Source organism: Acanthamoeba castellanii (genome assembly GCF_000313135.1).
Source record: "Acanthamoeba castellanii str. Neff unplaced genomic scaffold scf7180000084722, whole genome shotgun sequence".
Lineage (NCBI taxonomy): Eukaryota > Discosea > Longamoebia > Acanthamoebidae > Acanthamoeba > Acanthamoeba castellanii.
Window position 1 is genome coordinate 144,486 of NW_004457490.1, and position 13,768 is coordinate 158,253.

The 13,768-nt window shown below is 59.6% G+C and overlaps 4 protein-coding genes across 4 annotated transcripts in view; 2 read left to right on the forward strand and 2 right to left on the reverse strand.

The window, feature by feature from the left end:
• The window catches only part of ACA1_155310 (uncharacterized protein), a gene marked incomplete at both ends in the record, with an annotated part of 1,739 nt that extends 341 nt beyond the window's left edge, over window positions 1-1,398 (reverse strand). The window contains 4 exons of the mRNA XM_004340575.1: window positions 71-314; window positions 391-518; window positions 802-1,012; window positions 1,104-1,398. Of these exons, the coding sequence (XP_004340623.1) occupies window positions 71-314; window positions 391-518; window positions 802-1,012; window positions 1,104-1,398 (878 nt within the window). The remainder of the gene's footprint in view (window positions 1-70; window positions 315-390; window positions 519-801; window positions 1,013-1,103) is intronic.
• A 244-nt stretch (window positions 1,399-1,642) lies between these two features.
• On the forward strand, window positions 1,643-3,630 carry ACA1_155420 (WD domain, Gbeta repeat-containing protein; the record flags this gene model as incomplete). The annotated part of the gene is given in 11 exon segments (XM_004340576.1): window positions 1,643-1,687; window positions 1,868-1,980; window positions 2,110-2,195; window positions 2,363-2,449; window positions 2,576-2,724; window positions 2,819-2,912; window positions 3,039-3,132; window positions 3,203-3,253; window positions 3,268-3,294; window positions 3,384-3,462; window positions 3,541-3,630. The coding sequence occupies 11 exon segments, from the start codon at window positions 1,643-1,645 to the stop codon at window positions 3,628-3,630; spliced, it is 915 nt and encodes a 304-aa protein (XP_004340624.1).
• Window positions 3,631-3,738: 108 nt separating this feature from the next.
• ACA1_155430 (uncharacterized protein) lies at window positions 3,739-5,540 on the forward strand (the record flags this gene model as incomplete). Its single annotated transcript, XM_004340577.1, has 7 exons — window positions 3,739-3,765; window positions 3,874-3,928; window positions 4,051-4,214; window positions 4,338-4,880; window positions 4,985-5,074; window positions 5,154-5,379; window positions 5,404-5,540. The coding sequence occupies 7 exons, from the start codon at window positions 3,739-3,741 to the stop codon at window positions 5,538-5,540; spliced, it is 1,242 nt and encodes a 413-aa protein (XP_004340625.1).
• A 67-nt stretch (window positions 5,541-5,607) lies between these two features.
• On the reverse strand, window positions 5,608-13,638 carry ACA1_155440 (phosphoinositide 3kinase family, accessory domain (pik domain) domain containing protein; the record flags this gene model as incomplete). The annotated part of the gene is made up of 28 exons (XM_004340578.1): window positions 5,608-5,796; window positions 5,883-6,088; window positions 6,173-6,374; window positions 6,467-6,586; window positions 6,663-6,788; window positions 6,915-7,118; window positions 7,194-7,409; window positions 7,491-7,639; window positions 7,759-8,001; window positions 8,124-8,436; window positions 8,508-8,626; window positions 8,759-8,867; window positions 9,160-9,288; window positions 9,373-9,487; window positions 9,640-9,820; window positions 9,895-9,979; window positions 10,065-10,229; window positions 10,343-10,645; window positions 10,813-10,896; window positions 11,031-11,144; window positions 11,220-11,285; window positions 11,356-11,676; window positions 11,762-11,915; window positions 12,064-12,468; window positions 12,549-12,921; window positions 13,033-13,156; window positions 13,273-13,347; window positions 13,615-13,638. The coding sequence occupies 28 exons, from the start codon at window positions 13,636-13,638 to the stop codon at window positions 5,608-5,610; spliced, it is 4,914 nt and encodes a 1,637-aa protein (XP_004340626.1).
• Between the last annotated feature and the right edge of the window lie 130 nt (window positions 13,639-13,768).

Sequence of the window (13,768 nt, forward strand, 5' to 3'; positions counted from 1 at the left end):
CGTCGGTTTCTTCATTTTGCTGCTCTGCTTGTCGTCCTCGTCCTCTTCGTCGTCCTCGTCACTTCGCCACTCGAATTCATCGTCGACTTCGCGCCGCGTGCGACCGCTCCTGGCGCGCGTTCGGTTGATGGGCTCTCCATCATCAAAGTCGCTGCCGTCGTCGCCCGAGGATGACGAGCTGAGCTCGATGACCTTCCAGGGCCGTGTTGTTCGCTTGGTGACCGAGTCTATACTGTCCTCCCCGCTTGGCGCAGTGTTCTTCTTTACTGGAAGCTCTCGCTTCTGTCGCTTGTGTTGGCGTTCGTCGGTGAAACCTGCAGCCAACACACAACACACGGTTTAGAATGAGACTGCGGGGGGCGGCACATGGGCGTATGGAGAAAATTATACCAGGAATGGATGCGTGCATGTCGCGAACGCGCTTGGGGCTCAACCACGACCCCAGCCGTAGACCGTCGCGGGCCAGCACCGAGTAGGGCACGAACAGGCGGATCGCGGTGAGATACCAATCCGTGGTGCTAGAAAATGGAGAAAAAGGAAGCGAATGTAAGTAGTTTCCTATGCTTCAACGTTGGGGAGCGACCCAGCCGTGGTGCTTGGCCTTGTGGGTCCGAATTTCGGTCCCACTTCCGCTCGTGTTGCGCACATGGGAGCAGTGGCAGTGGGCGAAATTCCGACCCCTCTAAGCCAACCCCCACGAGCATAGGAAACTACTTACATTCACCACCACTTACCACCACCCACAACCACCGAAGAACGACTGCACCTCTCCACTCTTGGGTGGGTGGTGGGTAGACTTACCGAAGGAAGAGGTAGTCGGTCGAGGCGGGCGTGCTGCTCTGGGAGCTGAGACTGGAAGGCATGCTGCCGACGGAGGGCGCCTGGCTGTACTTTCTGTCGACGTGGATCTTGGCGCTCGCCGGTGGTCCGCGCTCGTCAAAGTCGAAGAAGCCCTGGACTTGCATCACGCTCTGCTTGCCGTAGAGCAGCTCCAGCGTCAACCGCCTCTTACCTGTACGTACGGCGAACACGACACACGCTCAGTGGTGGCCAACGACACCCAGGACTTGAGTGGTGTGTGCAAGGGTGGTAAAAAGACTAACCTTGAGCAGGGAAAGTTGCGTTGCGCGGAGTGGTGGGCAGTGGGCGGAAGCCGCGGCCGGCCAGCAGGAACCACCAGCCAGGCTGGCCTCCCGTGTCCTGCTCCTCATCGACGACCGCTCCCCGCTCTGGCTTGAGCTTGGTCCACGGTCGTGCCAGGGAGTCCATGGCCACGCCCTCCACCGCGTAGCTGAAATCATCGTCGCTGCCGTTGCTGACGATGGCCAGCGAAATGAGCCAGCGTTTTCGATCTTTGCTGTCCGGATCAGCACTGCGTCGCGCGGCAGGGCCATCCATTACCCTTCTTTCCTTGGATGCGCGATGAGGGATGACAAAATTCTCTCTAATCTCGTTCTCGCAAGGGCACCAAATCCTTTGTGCTGCTGCTTTCGCGATGCCCTTTCGGCACTTGTTGTTGCCCTGCCGAGTGCCTCCTCTTTCGCCCCCGATCCAAGCCCTTGTTCTTCAAGTTCTATTTTATTTGGCGCCTTTTTCGTCGCTGTCTTCCAGTAAAAATTTCGAATTGTCGAAAATCAACAGAATGCAAGGCACGCCCACCGTGAAAAAGAAATGGGCATTTCTTTTTGTTCCCTGCTGTCTCTCTGATCGCAAGGAAGATAGACCGTCGTGCCTGCCATCTCTACTTACAATGGTACGCCTCTTGGTGTCGTGAACGTTCAAGGGCAATATCAATCTCGATGTTTATTGATGGAACTGAAATGTCCTTAGGGATTATTATTAATCTCCAATTTTCGATTCTACGCAGTTCTCTGTGGCCAAGAAGCAACCCGACGCGCACGACGATTCTATCTGGGCGTTGGCATGGACGAGCGCAAACAAAATCGTAACTGGGTCTGTCGATGAGCACGTAAAGATATGGTACGTGCCCCTTACTGCACCGCTTTTCTTTATTTCATTTCCCCCATCCGGTTGGTGCACGTCATTCCGCCGTGTAGACCTCTCTCATCTCTTGCGGCACTTTCTTGGATTCTTGTTCTCGATGTGAAGGAACCCTTCGCTCGAGAAGCCAGAGCGAGACTTTGGGGAGAACCAGTGGGGCGTGGTGTCCGTGGCCGCGAGCGCCGATGGCAAGCGTGCGTGTTCTTCTTCTTCTCCTCCTTCCTCCCCTCAGCTCCGCTCAGCGCCGCTCCGCTCTCTCTTTCGTTCCGCGCACTCTGCCGGCATCAACCTTGCGCTTTGCCCCTTTGTGGCTCACACACACACACACACACACACACACACACACCACGGGATGCTGCAGTGGTTGCCGCGAGCGCGATGGACAGCAACATCCGGATTTGGGACGCTGAGTCGGGCAACCTCGTCCGCACGATCAACGCCTTCCCCGGTACTTGTACTTCTACTGATTATTGGTAGCGGACAGACTGACAGCCTCTCCTCCACCACACCAGTTTTTACTAAAGAGTGTTTTTCCCCCTCCCTCCCCTGCTGATGCGATGGTGCATAAATGCAGTGGAGACTTGGGCGATAGCGTTCAGCCCCGACGGGAGGTTGATCGCCTCGAGCAGCAAGTCGGGCAACATCAACCTGTGGAGCGTCGAGACCGGCGAGAAGGCCCAGACGTTGGAGCCCAGCGGCAAGTTCACCATGTGTGTCGCGTTTGTACGTTACGCCCGCGCGTATGTGAGCGTACTACTTCTCCACCGGCCTCTCATTCTTTTTTTTTGTGTGTTACGCGCGTTCGCACTCTCTGCAGAGCCCGAACGGCAAGTACGTGGCGTGCGGTGCGGTGGACGGTCTGGTGACCGTTTTTGAGGTGCGGGATGGCAAGCGTCTCCATTCCATCGAAGGTTCGTCAACACAGAGGAGATCAACCAGTCACTCTTCGTCGCTCTTCGTCTTCGTCTTCGTCTTCGCTGCCGAGGCTTGTGGTGTTCTGACGTTCGTGTTCGGTTGAATACAATCAATCGATTCAGGCCACGGTATGACAGTGCGTTCGTTGACCTTCTCCACCGACTCGAGCCGACTACTGACCACGTCGGACGACATGCACATCAACATTTACGACGTGTACGTACTCGCAGAGACTATAGGGCCTGTATAATGCGGCGTGATAACAGCGCTGACCATATATAATCAGTGAAAAGGCCGAGCTCATCCACATGGTGTCTGGCCACTCGTCGTGGGTGCTGTCTGTCGCCTCAGCCCAGACTCCAAGTATTTCGCCACCGGGTACTGCTCTCCTCGCTCTCCCTAGCAATCTTACACTTGCGCCCATCTCTCAACGCACACGCCGCACACATCGCCGCACGACGATATAGATCGGCCGACAAGACGGTCAAGGTGTGGGACGCTGCCAAGGGCCAGTGCGTGCACACGTTCACCGACCACACTGACATGGTACCCATCATCACCTTCTGCCTCCAGTTCGTTACACTCGCTCGTGAGCTAAGAGAGTGATTACTTGTTACCGCGTAGGTGTGGGCCGTGGCGTTCGACCCCAAGGGTGCGCTGCTGGCGTCGGCGTCCGACGACAAGTCCATCATCGTCTACAACGTCGCCCACTGAAGACTTCTCTTGTCGTCGTTTCGGAAACACCCAAGAAATTTGCGAAACAATTTGAAGAACGGGAAAGAAAAGAAAAGGAAACCTGAATAAGACAAAGATTATACAAAGATGGGACGCAAGGGGCGCAAAGGACAGGTACGTGGCCAGCTCTCCTCTTGCGCTATGGCAAAGCGGTCCCTTTGCCACAGCTATTGAATAGGTTTTATGTTCTTTTTCATTTATTTTTTTCATTTGATGATGCAGGGCACCAACAATCCGCTGCTGCTGCGGAAGCTCAAGGCGCAGTCCCGCCCCCAAGGTTCTTTCCTCTCCTTTCCATTCCATCCATCAAAACTCGTGGCCGTTGTGCGTGGTTGTGCTCACCAAGTGGCCGGTTGGTGGTGGTGTGCGCTGCTGACTGTGGTGGTGTGGTGGCGGCAGTCAAGGGCACGACGATCAAGGACTATCTGTCGCGGCCGCGGCCCACGCTGGACGAGATCCACAAGATCATGAAGGAGCGCGACGCCAAGAACCTCCAGCTCGAGCGCTGGGAGACCGAAATGGGCCGCGACTGGCGAGCCACCCTCGACGAAAACCGCGCACAGGTGCGTGTGCGGTGTGTGCGGTGTGCGTGTGCGGTCGACTCACGTGTGTGTGTGTGTGTGTGCGTGTGGTGTGCGTGTGTGTGCGTTCGTGTGGTGTGTGTGTGTGTGTGCGTCTGAGCGCAGGTCCTGAAGGAGCGCGCGGAGAAGGCCAAGCAGGAGAAGAAGCAGGTGAAGGAGGCCCGCCGGGAGGAGAAGCGACTGGCCAAGCTCAAGCGGCGGCTGCGCAAGGGCAAGCTCACCGACGACGAGGCGCGGGACTACCGCCGCAGCAAGCGCCAGTTCAAGAAGCGCCTGGGCGAGATGCAGCTCTCCCAGTGGCTCAACCAGGCCGACGACTCTGAAGACGAGAAGCGAGCCGAGGCCGAGCGCCGGCGCGAAGAAGGCGGTGGTGAGGGGCAAGACGGAGAGGAGCCGCCGCTGAAGCGGCCCAAAGTGGCGTGGGTCTTCAAGGACAACGCGACGCAGACGCAGTGGAAGAAGGAGAAGGAGAACGGCCACGTCGTGCAGGAGACCAACCCGGCACCGGTACCAGTGCCGCACGCGGATGGAGAGGCGAGGGAGGAGCAGGGGGACGCGAGTGGAGGGTATGGAGGGCAGCTGGGAATGCAAACGCCACACATGCCCGCCATGGCCCTCCTGCAGCAAAACAGTCACCTGCAGATACAGGTTAGTGCGCCACCGCACACGCCGCACACGCGCACATCGCACAACAACGCTGACCTGATGTCGTTATGGCCACCACCACCACCACCACCATCACCATCACCCAGATGCTGCAGCAGCAGATCGTCAAGCTCCAGGAGGTCCTGGCCGCGCAACCCCTGCTGCAGCTCGAACAGAGAGCGCAGATGCAGCGACAGGTGCCCCTTGCCTCTTCCTTTGATGAGTTCTGTTTGTTGATGTGTTGTTGATGTCATATCCCACCGCCACCGCCACCAGATCGTCATGCTGCAGCAGCAGGTGCAGATGCACCTGCAGCGACCGCCGCATATGCCGTTCATGCTGGGCTCCCCGCCCTTCGCCAACCCCTTCGCCAATGCTGCTAGCACCAGCTCCGCGGCGTTGTTTGCCCGTGCGTCGGCCCTGAGCCTGGCCATGCGGGCGCCTAACCACCCACCAGCACCACTACAAGCACCACCAGCGCTATCGTCAGCCTCGGTCGCTGGTACCAGTTTGCCCGCGCCCGCAGCCACCAACTCAACACCAGCGCCAGCGCCGGCTGCCGACACCGAAGGCCAGCCTCGACTGGGCCGCGCCAAGCGCGTCTTTGCGACGACGCAGGAGGCCTCCCAAGGAACTCAGCCACCAGCCGCGACCCAGGAATGATTGAATTATTTATTATTATTATTATTCAAAACAAGTGAAGGAGGTGGTGGTCGTGGTCGATCCATCATCACTTCTTCCGGTGTACGATCATGTGGGCCAGGTTGTTCCACTGGGTGGTCTTGGTGTCGAGGCTCTCGTAGATGAGCTTCTGGAACTCCTCGGCCGCCTCCTCATCGGTCAGCGACAGGCAGAGGGCCGTGCGCAGGTACTGGATGTCGTTGGGCGACGTCAGCTCTGGAATGCCGGTCGACAACATCTGCGTGTGTGTCGTGTGTGTCGTGTGTGTCGTGTGCGGTTAGCGCGTGTGTTGCGTGAACAACAAAAGTTCGCACTACAACGTACCATACAAAAAAGGTTGATGAACATGTTGGAGTGCTTTCGCAGGATGTTGTAGCCCTTGCAGCACTTGTCGCAGAAGGTCTTGAAGTCCTTCGAGTCGCGGCCGCCCATCACGTACGCAAAGTCGGGCGTGAGCACGAACGGCGCCTTTTCCCTCTTGATCCCCAGCTTCTTCTTGTAGTTTCCCAAGAAGTGCCCAAAATCGATATCTGCGTGTGCGTGTGCGTGTGCGATTTTGATGTTAGTCACCTGTTGCGTGCGTTGCGTTGCATTGTGCGTGGGTGGTGCTGTACGGAAGAGCAGCCCGGACTCGTTGAGCATGATGTTGTCGTTGTGTCGATCGCCGATGCCCAGCACGTAGGTGGCCACGCAGTACCCGGCGCACGAGGAGATGAAGTTCTCCACGGCCCGCCGGTATTTGCCGTTCTTGTTCTTGGCCGCCAGCCAGTTCGCTATTGGGTCCACCGCAAACGCTCCCTTCACTCCCGCCGCCGCCTGTTTGGTCCACCCCCGCGTGTCGTGTCGTGAGTGTCGTGCGTATGTGTGCGTGTCGTGTCGTGTCGTGTCGTGTCGTGTTGTAAACGTACGGAGGAGATGTTGGCGGTGGTTTCGGACTGGGTGACGACTTCGATCATGCCCAGCTCGTGCCCCGTCGACACGCAGCCGTAGGGCGACAACTTGAGGTCCAGCCCCTCCGACTTCCACAACTGATCACCATTGGTAACAACCGATTAAGTTTAAGGTGGCTGTCTGTTAAGGTGGCTGTTGTGGTTAAGGTGGTACCTTGTCCATGATCCTGAGCATCTGGAGGGTCAGCATGTCCTGCCGCAGGTCATCGCCGGCCTTGAAGATCGTGTAGATCGGCGGCTGCGTCGCGTCCGCATTCTCCCACACCAGCCACAGCGGTTTCTGTTGTGCGTGTGTGCGGCATGTGCGCGTGCGTGTGCGGCGTGTGCGTGTGCGTATGCGTGTGTGTGTGCGTGCGGTGGTGAGTCGGTTGAGTGGTGTTGCGAGAGGCGTGCGTGGGCGGCGAACCTTTTTGGAGTCCATGTACTTGCACTTGTGGATGAGGACCCCCTTGGCCTGCCGCTTGTAGTCGAGCGGCAGCTGGAAGGGCGTCAGCGCGGGCGTCTTCTCGAGCCGCTCGCCGAACCGCTTCAGCTCCTCCTGCAGCGTCTCCTTCTTCTTTTCCGCCTCCTTAATTTCCTTGATCCGGTACGCTATGCGCGCCATCTCTTTCTGCGATGGTGGTGTCATCGTTAAGGTGGCAGCTCGTTAAAGTGGCAGTTGAGCTTGTTTAAGGTGGTTGCGTACGTGGACGTCCTCTTGCTTCTTGAGCTCGGCCCGGTGCGAGCCGCAGCCGCGGAGGTAGGCCTCGAGCAGGAGCTCGTAGCGCTCGGCGATCGTGGGCACGTGCACCTCCGACTTGAGGTACCAGTAGAGCATGTGGCCCAGCTCCTTGCTCCGCAGGGCGCGCCGCAGGAGGAATCGCGACAGGGCGCTGTCGTGGTAGAGCTCGTACTTGAGCACCTTTACATACACCATCAACCAATCGCGTTCATCAGCATCATAGAACGACCACCGCACACACCGCACACGATCGTTACGTACCTGAACGAGCTGGAGCAGGTAGTCGCCGAGCTGTTCGTTGGAGAGCTCGTCGAGGCACTCGACGGCGTACTGCCGCACCGCAGCGTCGGCGAACTTGGCGTCCAGCAGCTCGAGCGCGTCCACCGGGTTGGGGAAGTGCGGCCACTTGGCTGCACAGCAACAATCGTGTGTTGTGAGCGTGCGTGCGGTGCGTATGCAATCGCATGTGTGTGGTGTGTGTGTGGTGTGTGTGTGTGAGTGAGTGCGGTATGTGCGTGCGGTGGAGTACCGAGCAGGTGGTGCATCTCTTGCACTTGGTATCGGTCCTGGTAGGTGATGGAGAGCAGGAACTTGGGCAGGGCCTTGGGCTTGGAGAGCAGGTGGTACCGGTGGTCCCACAGCAGCATCTTTTCGTCGGGCTTGAGCAGGTAGAGTGGGTCCTGGCTCAGTATCCGGTCGATCTTGGCCGGTATCGACTCCGGCACCGCGGCGTCGTCGACCAGCCGCTTCTTCGCCATCGGCGACGATTTGGCTGTCACAGTCGACAATAATTAACCACACCAGACCACTCGCACCACACGACACGCACCGCACACATAGCACGACACGACACGACACACGACACGACGCGACGCGACACGACACGACACACACCTGGAGATGACCATCGGGGGCTGCGCGGGCTGACTTCGCAAGACTTGCGGAAGGGCGAGGCCACGCCGCCGGAGGCGGAGGCAAAGTAGGACGGAGGCACGCGGTCGGTGAAGAGCGGTTCGGTGGGGAAAACCACCGGCAGGGCGTACTGGTCGAACTCGACAAAGAGGGGCATCTCCGCCGACGTGTTGGACCCGCAGGTGCCGATCGGGTTGGCCTCCTCGTTGTGCCACAGGTTGAGGGTCATCAGGCCCGTCTTCAGCTCGTTCTTGTAGTCGAACAGCTGACACGCGACCCAACCCAGCGGAATCTCCTGATGAGCGTGCGGCGTGGTGTGAGTTCCATTTGGCCGGTGGTGGAGCGGGTGGGTGGATAGGTGGTTACCTTAAACGGAGAAGTGCGCGCGGCCCAGAGAGTGAAGCACAGCCGGGCGGCGTGCGGGATGTTGCACGTGGGGATCTCGAAGTTGACCCACTCGAACCACCGCGGGTTGCGCGAGCACTCTGCAAAAGGAAGTGTGAGTGTGTACTATGTTTGGGGGAAACAGCAGCAAACAACTGTTGTGGTTCGGTGTTGTTGTTGGTGTCGTGTGTGGTGTGTGTGTGTGTTTGTGGAGAGAGAGAGAGAGAACGTACGTTGCACGTTGGTTCTGACGAGCGGACTGATGAGCGCGCCGCCGTGGTAACAGCCAACGGTGACGAACAGGCCCAAATTGGCTTCGGTGATGTCGGTCTTGCCCGATGCCTGCCCAAAAGCGAGAAGAACGAAGAAAGAAACAAAAGAAAGAAAAAAGCAAGTGTCGTTAGGGATCGACGCAAGAGGCGGTAGAGCCGCTTGTCGGCGGCGCACATCAGCCGCGCGACATCGCCCGCGCCCAGGCGGCTCGTCACGCGCCACACGACCTCGGCCGGCAGCGCCGCGAACAAGCCGAGCGCGCCGACGTCATCGCCGTCGAAACCATTGCCGACGCGGTGATCTGGTCATCCGCCTGGACTACCCGCAGTGGTGCGAGGGCGAAGGAAATCATGGCAAGTACCTTCTGGAAGGAGGTGGTGTTGGGGTTGATCTTCTCCACGCCCACGATGCGCACCCGGAACGCCCTGTTCATGTCCCACAGGGAGAAGCAGGAGAGCTCGTGCCACGGCCTCGACTCCATGCTCAGCAGCTGCGCGTTCTTCCGTTACTCAATGAAAGGCGGCGGCGGTACTGAAACATCGCGCGGGAGGGGGAGGGAGGGGCACGCGGGCACCTTGTGGTCGTGTCGGAAGGTGGGGTCCACCAGCTCCTCGGCGTCCATGGGGTCTTCGGCCGGCAGAGGCTTCTCCATGGCCACGCACTTCCGCTCTATCATCACCATGTTGGGCCTGCTCGCAACACGCGATTCCCGAATCACACGACACGACACGACACGACACGACACATGACTCACGCACAACACGACACACAGATACGATTCAGGTTAAGTGAGGGGCAGACTCGATCGAGGGAGCCCAGCGGCGAGGCGGGGACAGCGCACCGTTCGTTGGTGGTGAGGCACTGGCGCAGGTACTTGAAGGAGTGCACGGGGTAGGGGCCGTCGATGTAGTCCTTCGTGCCCGCCACCTGCAATATGAAGTCCTGGGCCGACGTGTCCGGCAGCTTGCGCGCGATCATCTTTCGATGCGCCTCCTCCAGCAGCGCCGTGGCCGTCATATCACCTGCCCGATCGAACACAACACATGTGAGTGCGTGGCCATGTGTCGCGTGTCGCGTGTTGTGTGCTGTGTCGCACCTTTCACAGCAAACCCCTTCTTGACGCCAGCAGGGTCCGCGAACAGGGGCGGGGCGATGAAGATCGGCGGCAGTTGCACCGGTCCCTGTACCGTACGCGATAGGGAGGCAGCACCACATTCCACGTTGAGCGCCACAGACAGGTCATGGCGGGGTGGAGGGGTGCAGTACCTCGACTTCTGAGCGTTGGATGGGCACGCCGCCGGCTTCGATGCTGCGCAGCCGCTCCTGCCGCTCCAGGTAGCGCTGGCGACACGCGCTCTCGCGGAACACGGTGACTTCGTCCTGCTCCTGCGCCCAGCACAGCGGCTTGCCCACCAGGCTCCCGATCTCCAGCTGTCATTGACACACACACACCACACACACACACACACACACACACACACACGTGCGCAGAGGTTGGTCACAACGTCGAACCAAGGAAGCCACAAGGTGTGTGGCTTGGGTACCCGTCGCATGTCGTCCTGCTTCACGGCCTCGCGATCGCGCTCGACAAACAGCACCGTGGGCACCTCGTTGTTGAACAGGCACTGGCTGATCTGTGCCAGCTTGGCCAGTGCGAGGTCGTCGCTCAGGCAGATGCCGTCCTTGTTGCCGTCGGGTAGGCGGAAGCCGACGTTCTTGAGGTGCAGCAGCGGCTTGTCGGGGTCCTGCAGGGCCTCCTTGAGGTTCTTGGGCGTGTCCCTGTACATGCACTGCACCATGCGCGTGCTCCCGTCCGGCATGATGACCCTCAACTCGTAGTCCCATTTCTGCACACACACATCATTAATCTCGCGTTGCTATTGTCTATTACTATTTGAGTCGTGCATACTGTGCGTGTCCCGTGTGTCGTGTGTGCGGTGTGTGTGCCGTGTCGTGTCGCGTGTGCGTGTTGAGCGCAGTGTGCGCCCAGCGATAAGATGCGCGTTGGGTGTACCTTTTCCGCCGTGCCAGGGTCCTTCCTTCTCGCGAAGAGGAGGTCGGCGATTGAGCCTGTCCGTCGCACTCCCTCGCTCAGTCCCTGAACGCGCAACCAGAGCAGAGGCACCATCTTTACGTAGTGGTGGTAGTGGTAGTGATAGAAAGAGGTCCCACGTGGGGTCAGTCAATACACGCACCGATTGATTCAACCGCCACAGCAGAGGAGTGTGGAACCTTGTTCTCCACCGCTTCGGCGATGTAGGGGTGCCTGGCCAACATATCGGTGGGATTCAGGACCTGCTCGTTCTCCATCACCAACTCCAGCGCAGTCGCCGACATCACCGCACCCTGTCGCATACATTCCGTTAATCTTGTAATATAAGTTAAGATTGCGCTTTCCCTACAACGGCGAGTCGTGATTACCTTGATCGTATTTACAGCGAGTCCGATGAACGCTTCGACGGTGTCCGTGGCCGAGAAGTGCAACAGCTGCGGCAAGGACCAATCAGCTTTCAGTTGGGAGACACTCACCTTAAGGTGGGCAGTGACGCCGTCGTACCACTTCCTGTCCGTCGTAGCGCAGCCGCAGGGGCACGGTCTTGGGCTTCGACTGGAACTCGCGCAGCGTGGCTGCGTGCTTGATCTTGAACTGCGTGTGGGTGGTCTGTCGGCGGCGCATGACCGGCCGGTCGGTCGCGGTCTTGGCGGCGGCGTGCGAGGCCGACAGAGAGGTCGCCGATGTCTGCAGCAGCTTCTCGCGGTCGGCCCCAGCCTCCCCGCGCCCCACGATGCTGTTGGACCGCCGCGCTATCCGCCCCACGCTGGGCGACCGCGCCGTCGGGGGCTTGCTCAGCCTTGCGGATCCCAGGGACCGCCGCCTCTGTTCAGTGAATCGTGACGTCATACGATTGGTTAAAAGGGGGTCTTTGAGCTAGGGCTGGTGTGGGGGGAAGGAGGCAAAGTACGCTGAGATCGGGCGAGGCGCCGCCGTCGCCCGACTCATCGCTTTCGAAGGCGCCGTCGGCCTCAGCCTCGGCCTCATCGAGCTGGGCCTCCTCCTCGGCGGACTCAGCCATGTCCTCGTTCTCGTAGTCGTAGTTGAACAGATCCTCGACATCGCTGCAGCCAAAACCAAGGTGACGAGTGTCAGCGTTCGGTGCGTGCAGCACGTGTGTCGTGTCGTGTCGTGTGTTGTGTCGTGTGTCGTGTCGTGCGTGTCGTGTCGTGTCGTGTCGGACTTCGACAGGATGATTCAGATGAGCGGCACCTGTCGCTGCCTGCCTCGCTTCTGTCGGTGGTTTCTGTGCCGCTCTCCCGTTCGCTGAAATCAATAATCTCCGACTCAGCCGCCGCGCTGCTGGTGGCCTCCTCGTCGCTCTCCTTGCTCTCGCTCAGGCACTGCGACCTGACCGACGCGTCGTCTTCGCTGTCGAGCGGCTCGCTGCCACTCCCGGTCTTGTCCTCCTCCACCACCAGCTCCCTGGGCGCACCAACACGCTGAGCTCCCTCGCCGCCGCTCGTCCCAGAGCTGGCGGCAACAGTTGGTGCAGCCATGCGGCCCGCCGAGCTTTCCCGCAGGAACGAGTGTCCCTTATTCTCTGCCGGCACCGCCGGCGCCGCGGCCTGCCACTTCTGCGCGCCCAGCATGATGTTCGAGCACCCGTTCGATCTCCTGCGCACCCACATACAGCACAGAGAGGCCGACGTGAGTGGTCACGGCCTGATGGGGGGAGGGGGAAGCGGGCGCCGCACCGTTTGGCCGAGCCCCAGGAGTGCTCGGTGGGCCGAGCGCGGAGGGGCTGTCGAGGAGAGCCGGCGGCCGAGCCCATGACCAGCGCTGAGGTGCTCTTGACCAGCGTATCCCTGCGGTCTTCACTCCTCGTCTGACCGCTTCCGCTGCCGGTGGTAGTGTTGTTGATGTTATTGGTGGTGGAGGTGTTGTTGTTGTGGCTGCCGAGCTGGACGGAGGACTGATGCAGCGAAGAAGTCGGCGAGGTCGGCGAAGCCGTGCTCCCGCCCATCAGCGTGGGATGCCTCTTCTTGAATATCCCCTTGCGCTCCTTGGGCGGGGGCACCGTCTCCGCTGCGCTCGTCATCACCCGGGGCCGCTCCCGCATCGTGGAGGCTGGTCCCATTCCAAGGCAAGCACGAGAAAAAAAGAAGCGATCACAGGAGTGAGCGAGGGAGGCGCATAGAAGAGCCACCACATCACCGCGGGCTGGTGCGGTGTGGGTACCTCGCAGGGCGTCCATGGTGGAAACGCGCTTGAGGAAGCATACGGTGATCTCCGACTGCTGGTTGAGGAGCTTTGGAGACAGGCACTGCGACAGGCGCTCGCTGCCGGCCTTGATCACATCGCCCTGTTGTTGTTGCAACAACCCCCACAACGCCTAGCTGAGTGAGCTCACCACCCACCCACTCTGCCCTGCTCTCTGCTCTGCTCTGCTTGCTCTGTGGAGTTGAGGGGGCTGCGTACGGTGTCGACAATCTTGAGGCGATACTGTCGCGACTGGGTCTGCCCAATGGTCGGATCCTCGCTGAGGATGTGATCCTGCGTGCGATCCAACACCAAGATCAGGGGGTGGAGAGATGTACGTGGATACAAGATATTATGGGCTTTTTTTCTCTGCTTCCCCCTCCACGCCAAATCGAGGTTGTACCCTCGCGGCCTGGGATGTAGTGGAGACATCAAGCTCAAACGATCTCTCCTCTCCGTTTGGCAGGCATGCCTTTGGGAGAGGGGAGGGGGCATATCAGATGATGTGGAGCTGATATCAGTAGAGGGGGGCAGGGAGGAAGTTGTAGAGGGCGCACACACCTTGATGCGAACCGTGTGGGCCATCCTCTATCTATTGTTAACTGTGTGGCGCCGCCCAAGGCGGAGCTCAGGCCTGCGTGATCGATCCCTTAGCGAGCGAACAAATAATCAACTTTGAGTTTAGCGCACTTTTTGAGTTCTCTGTTTCCTTCCT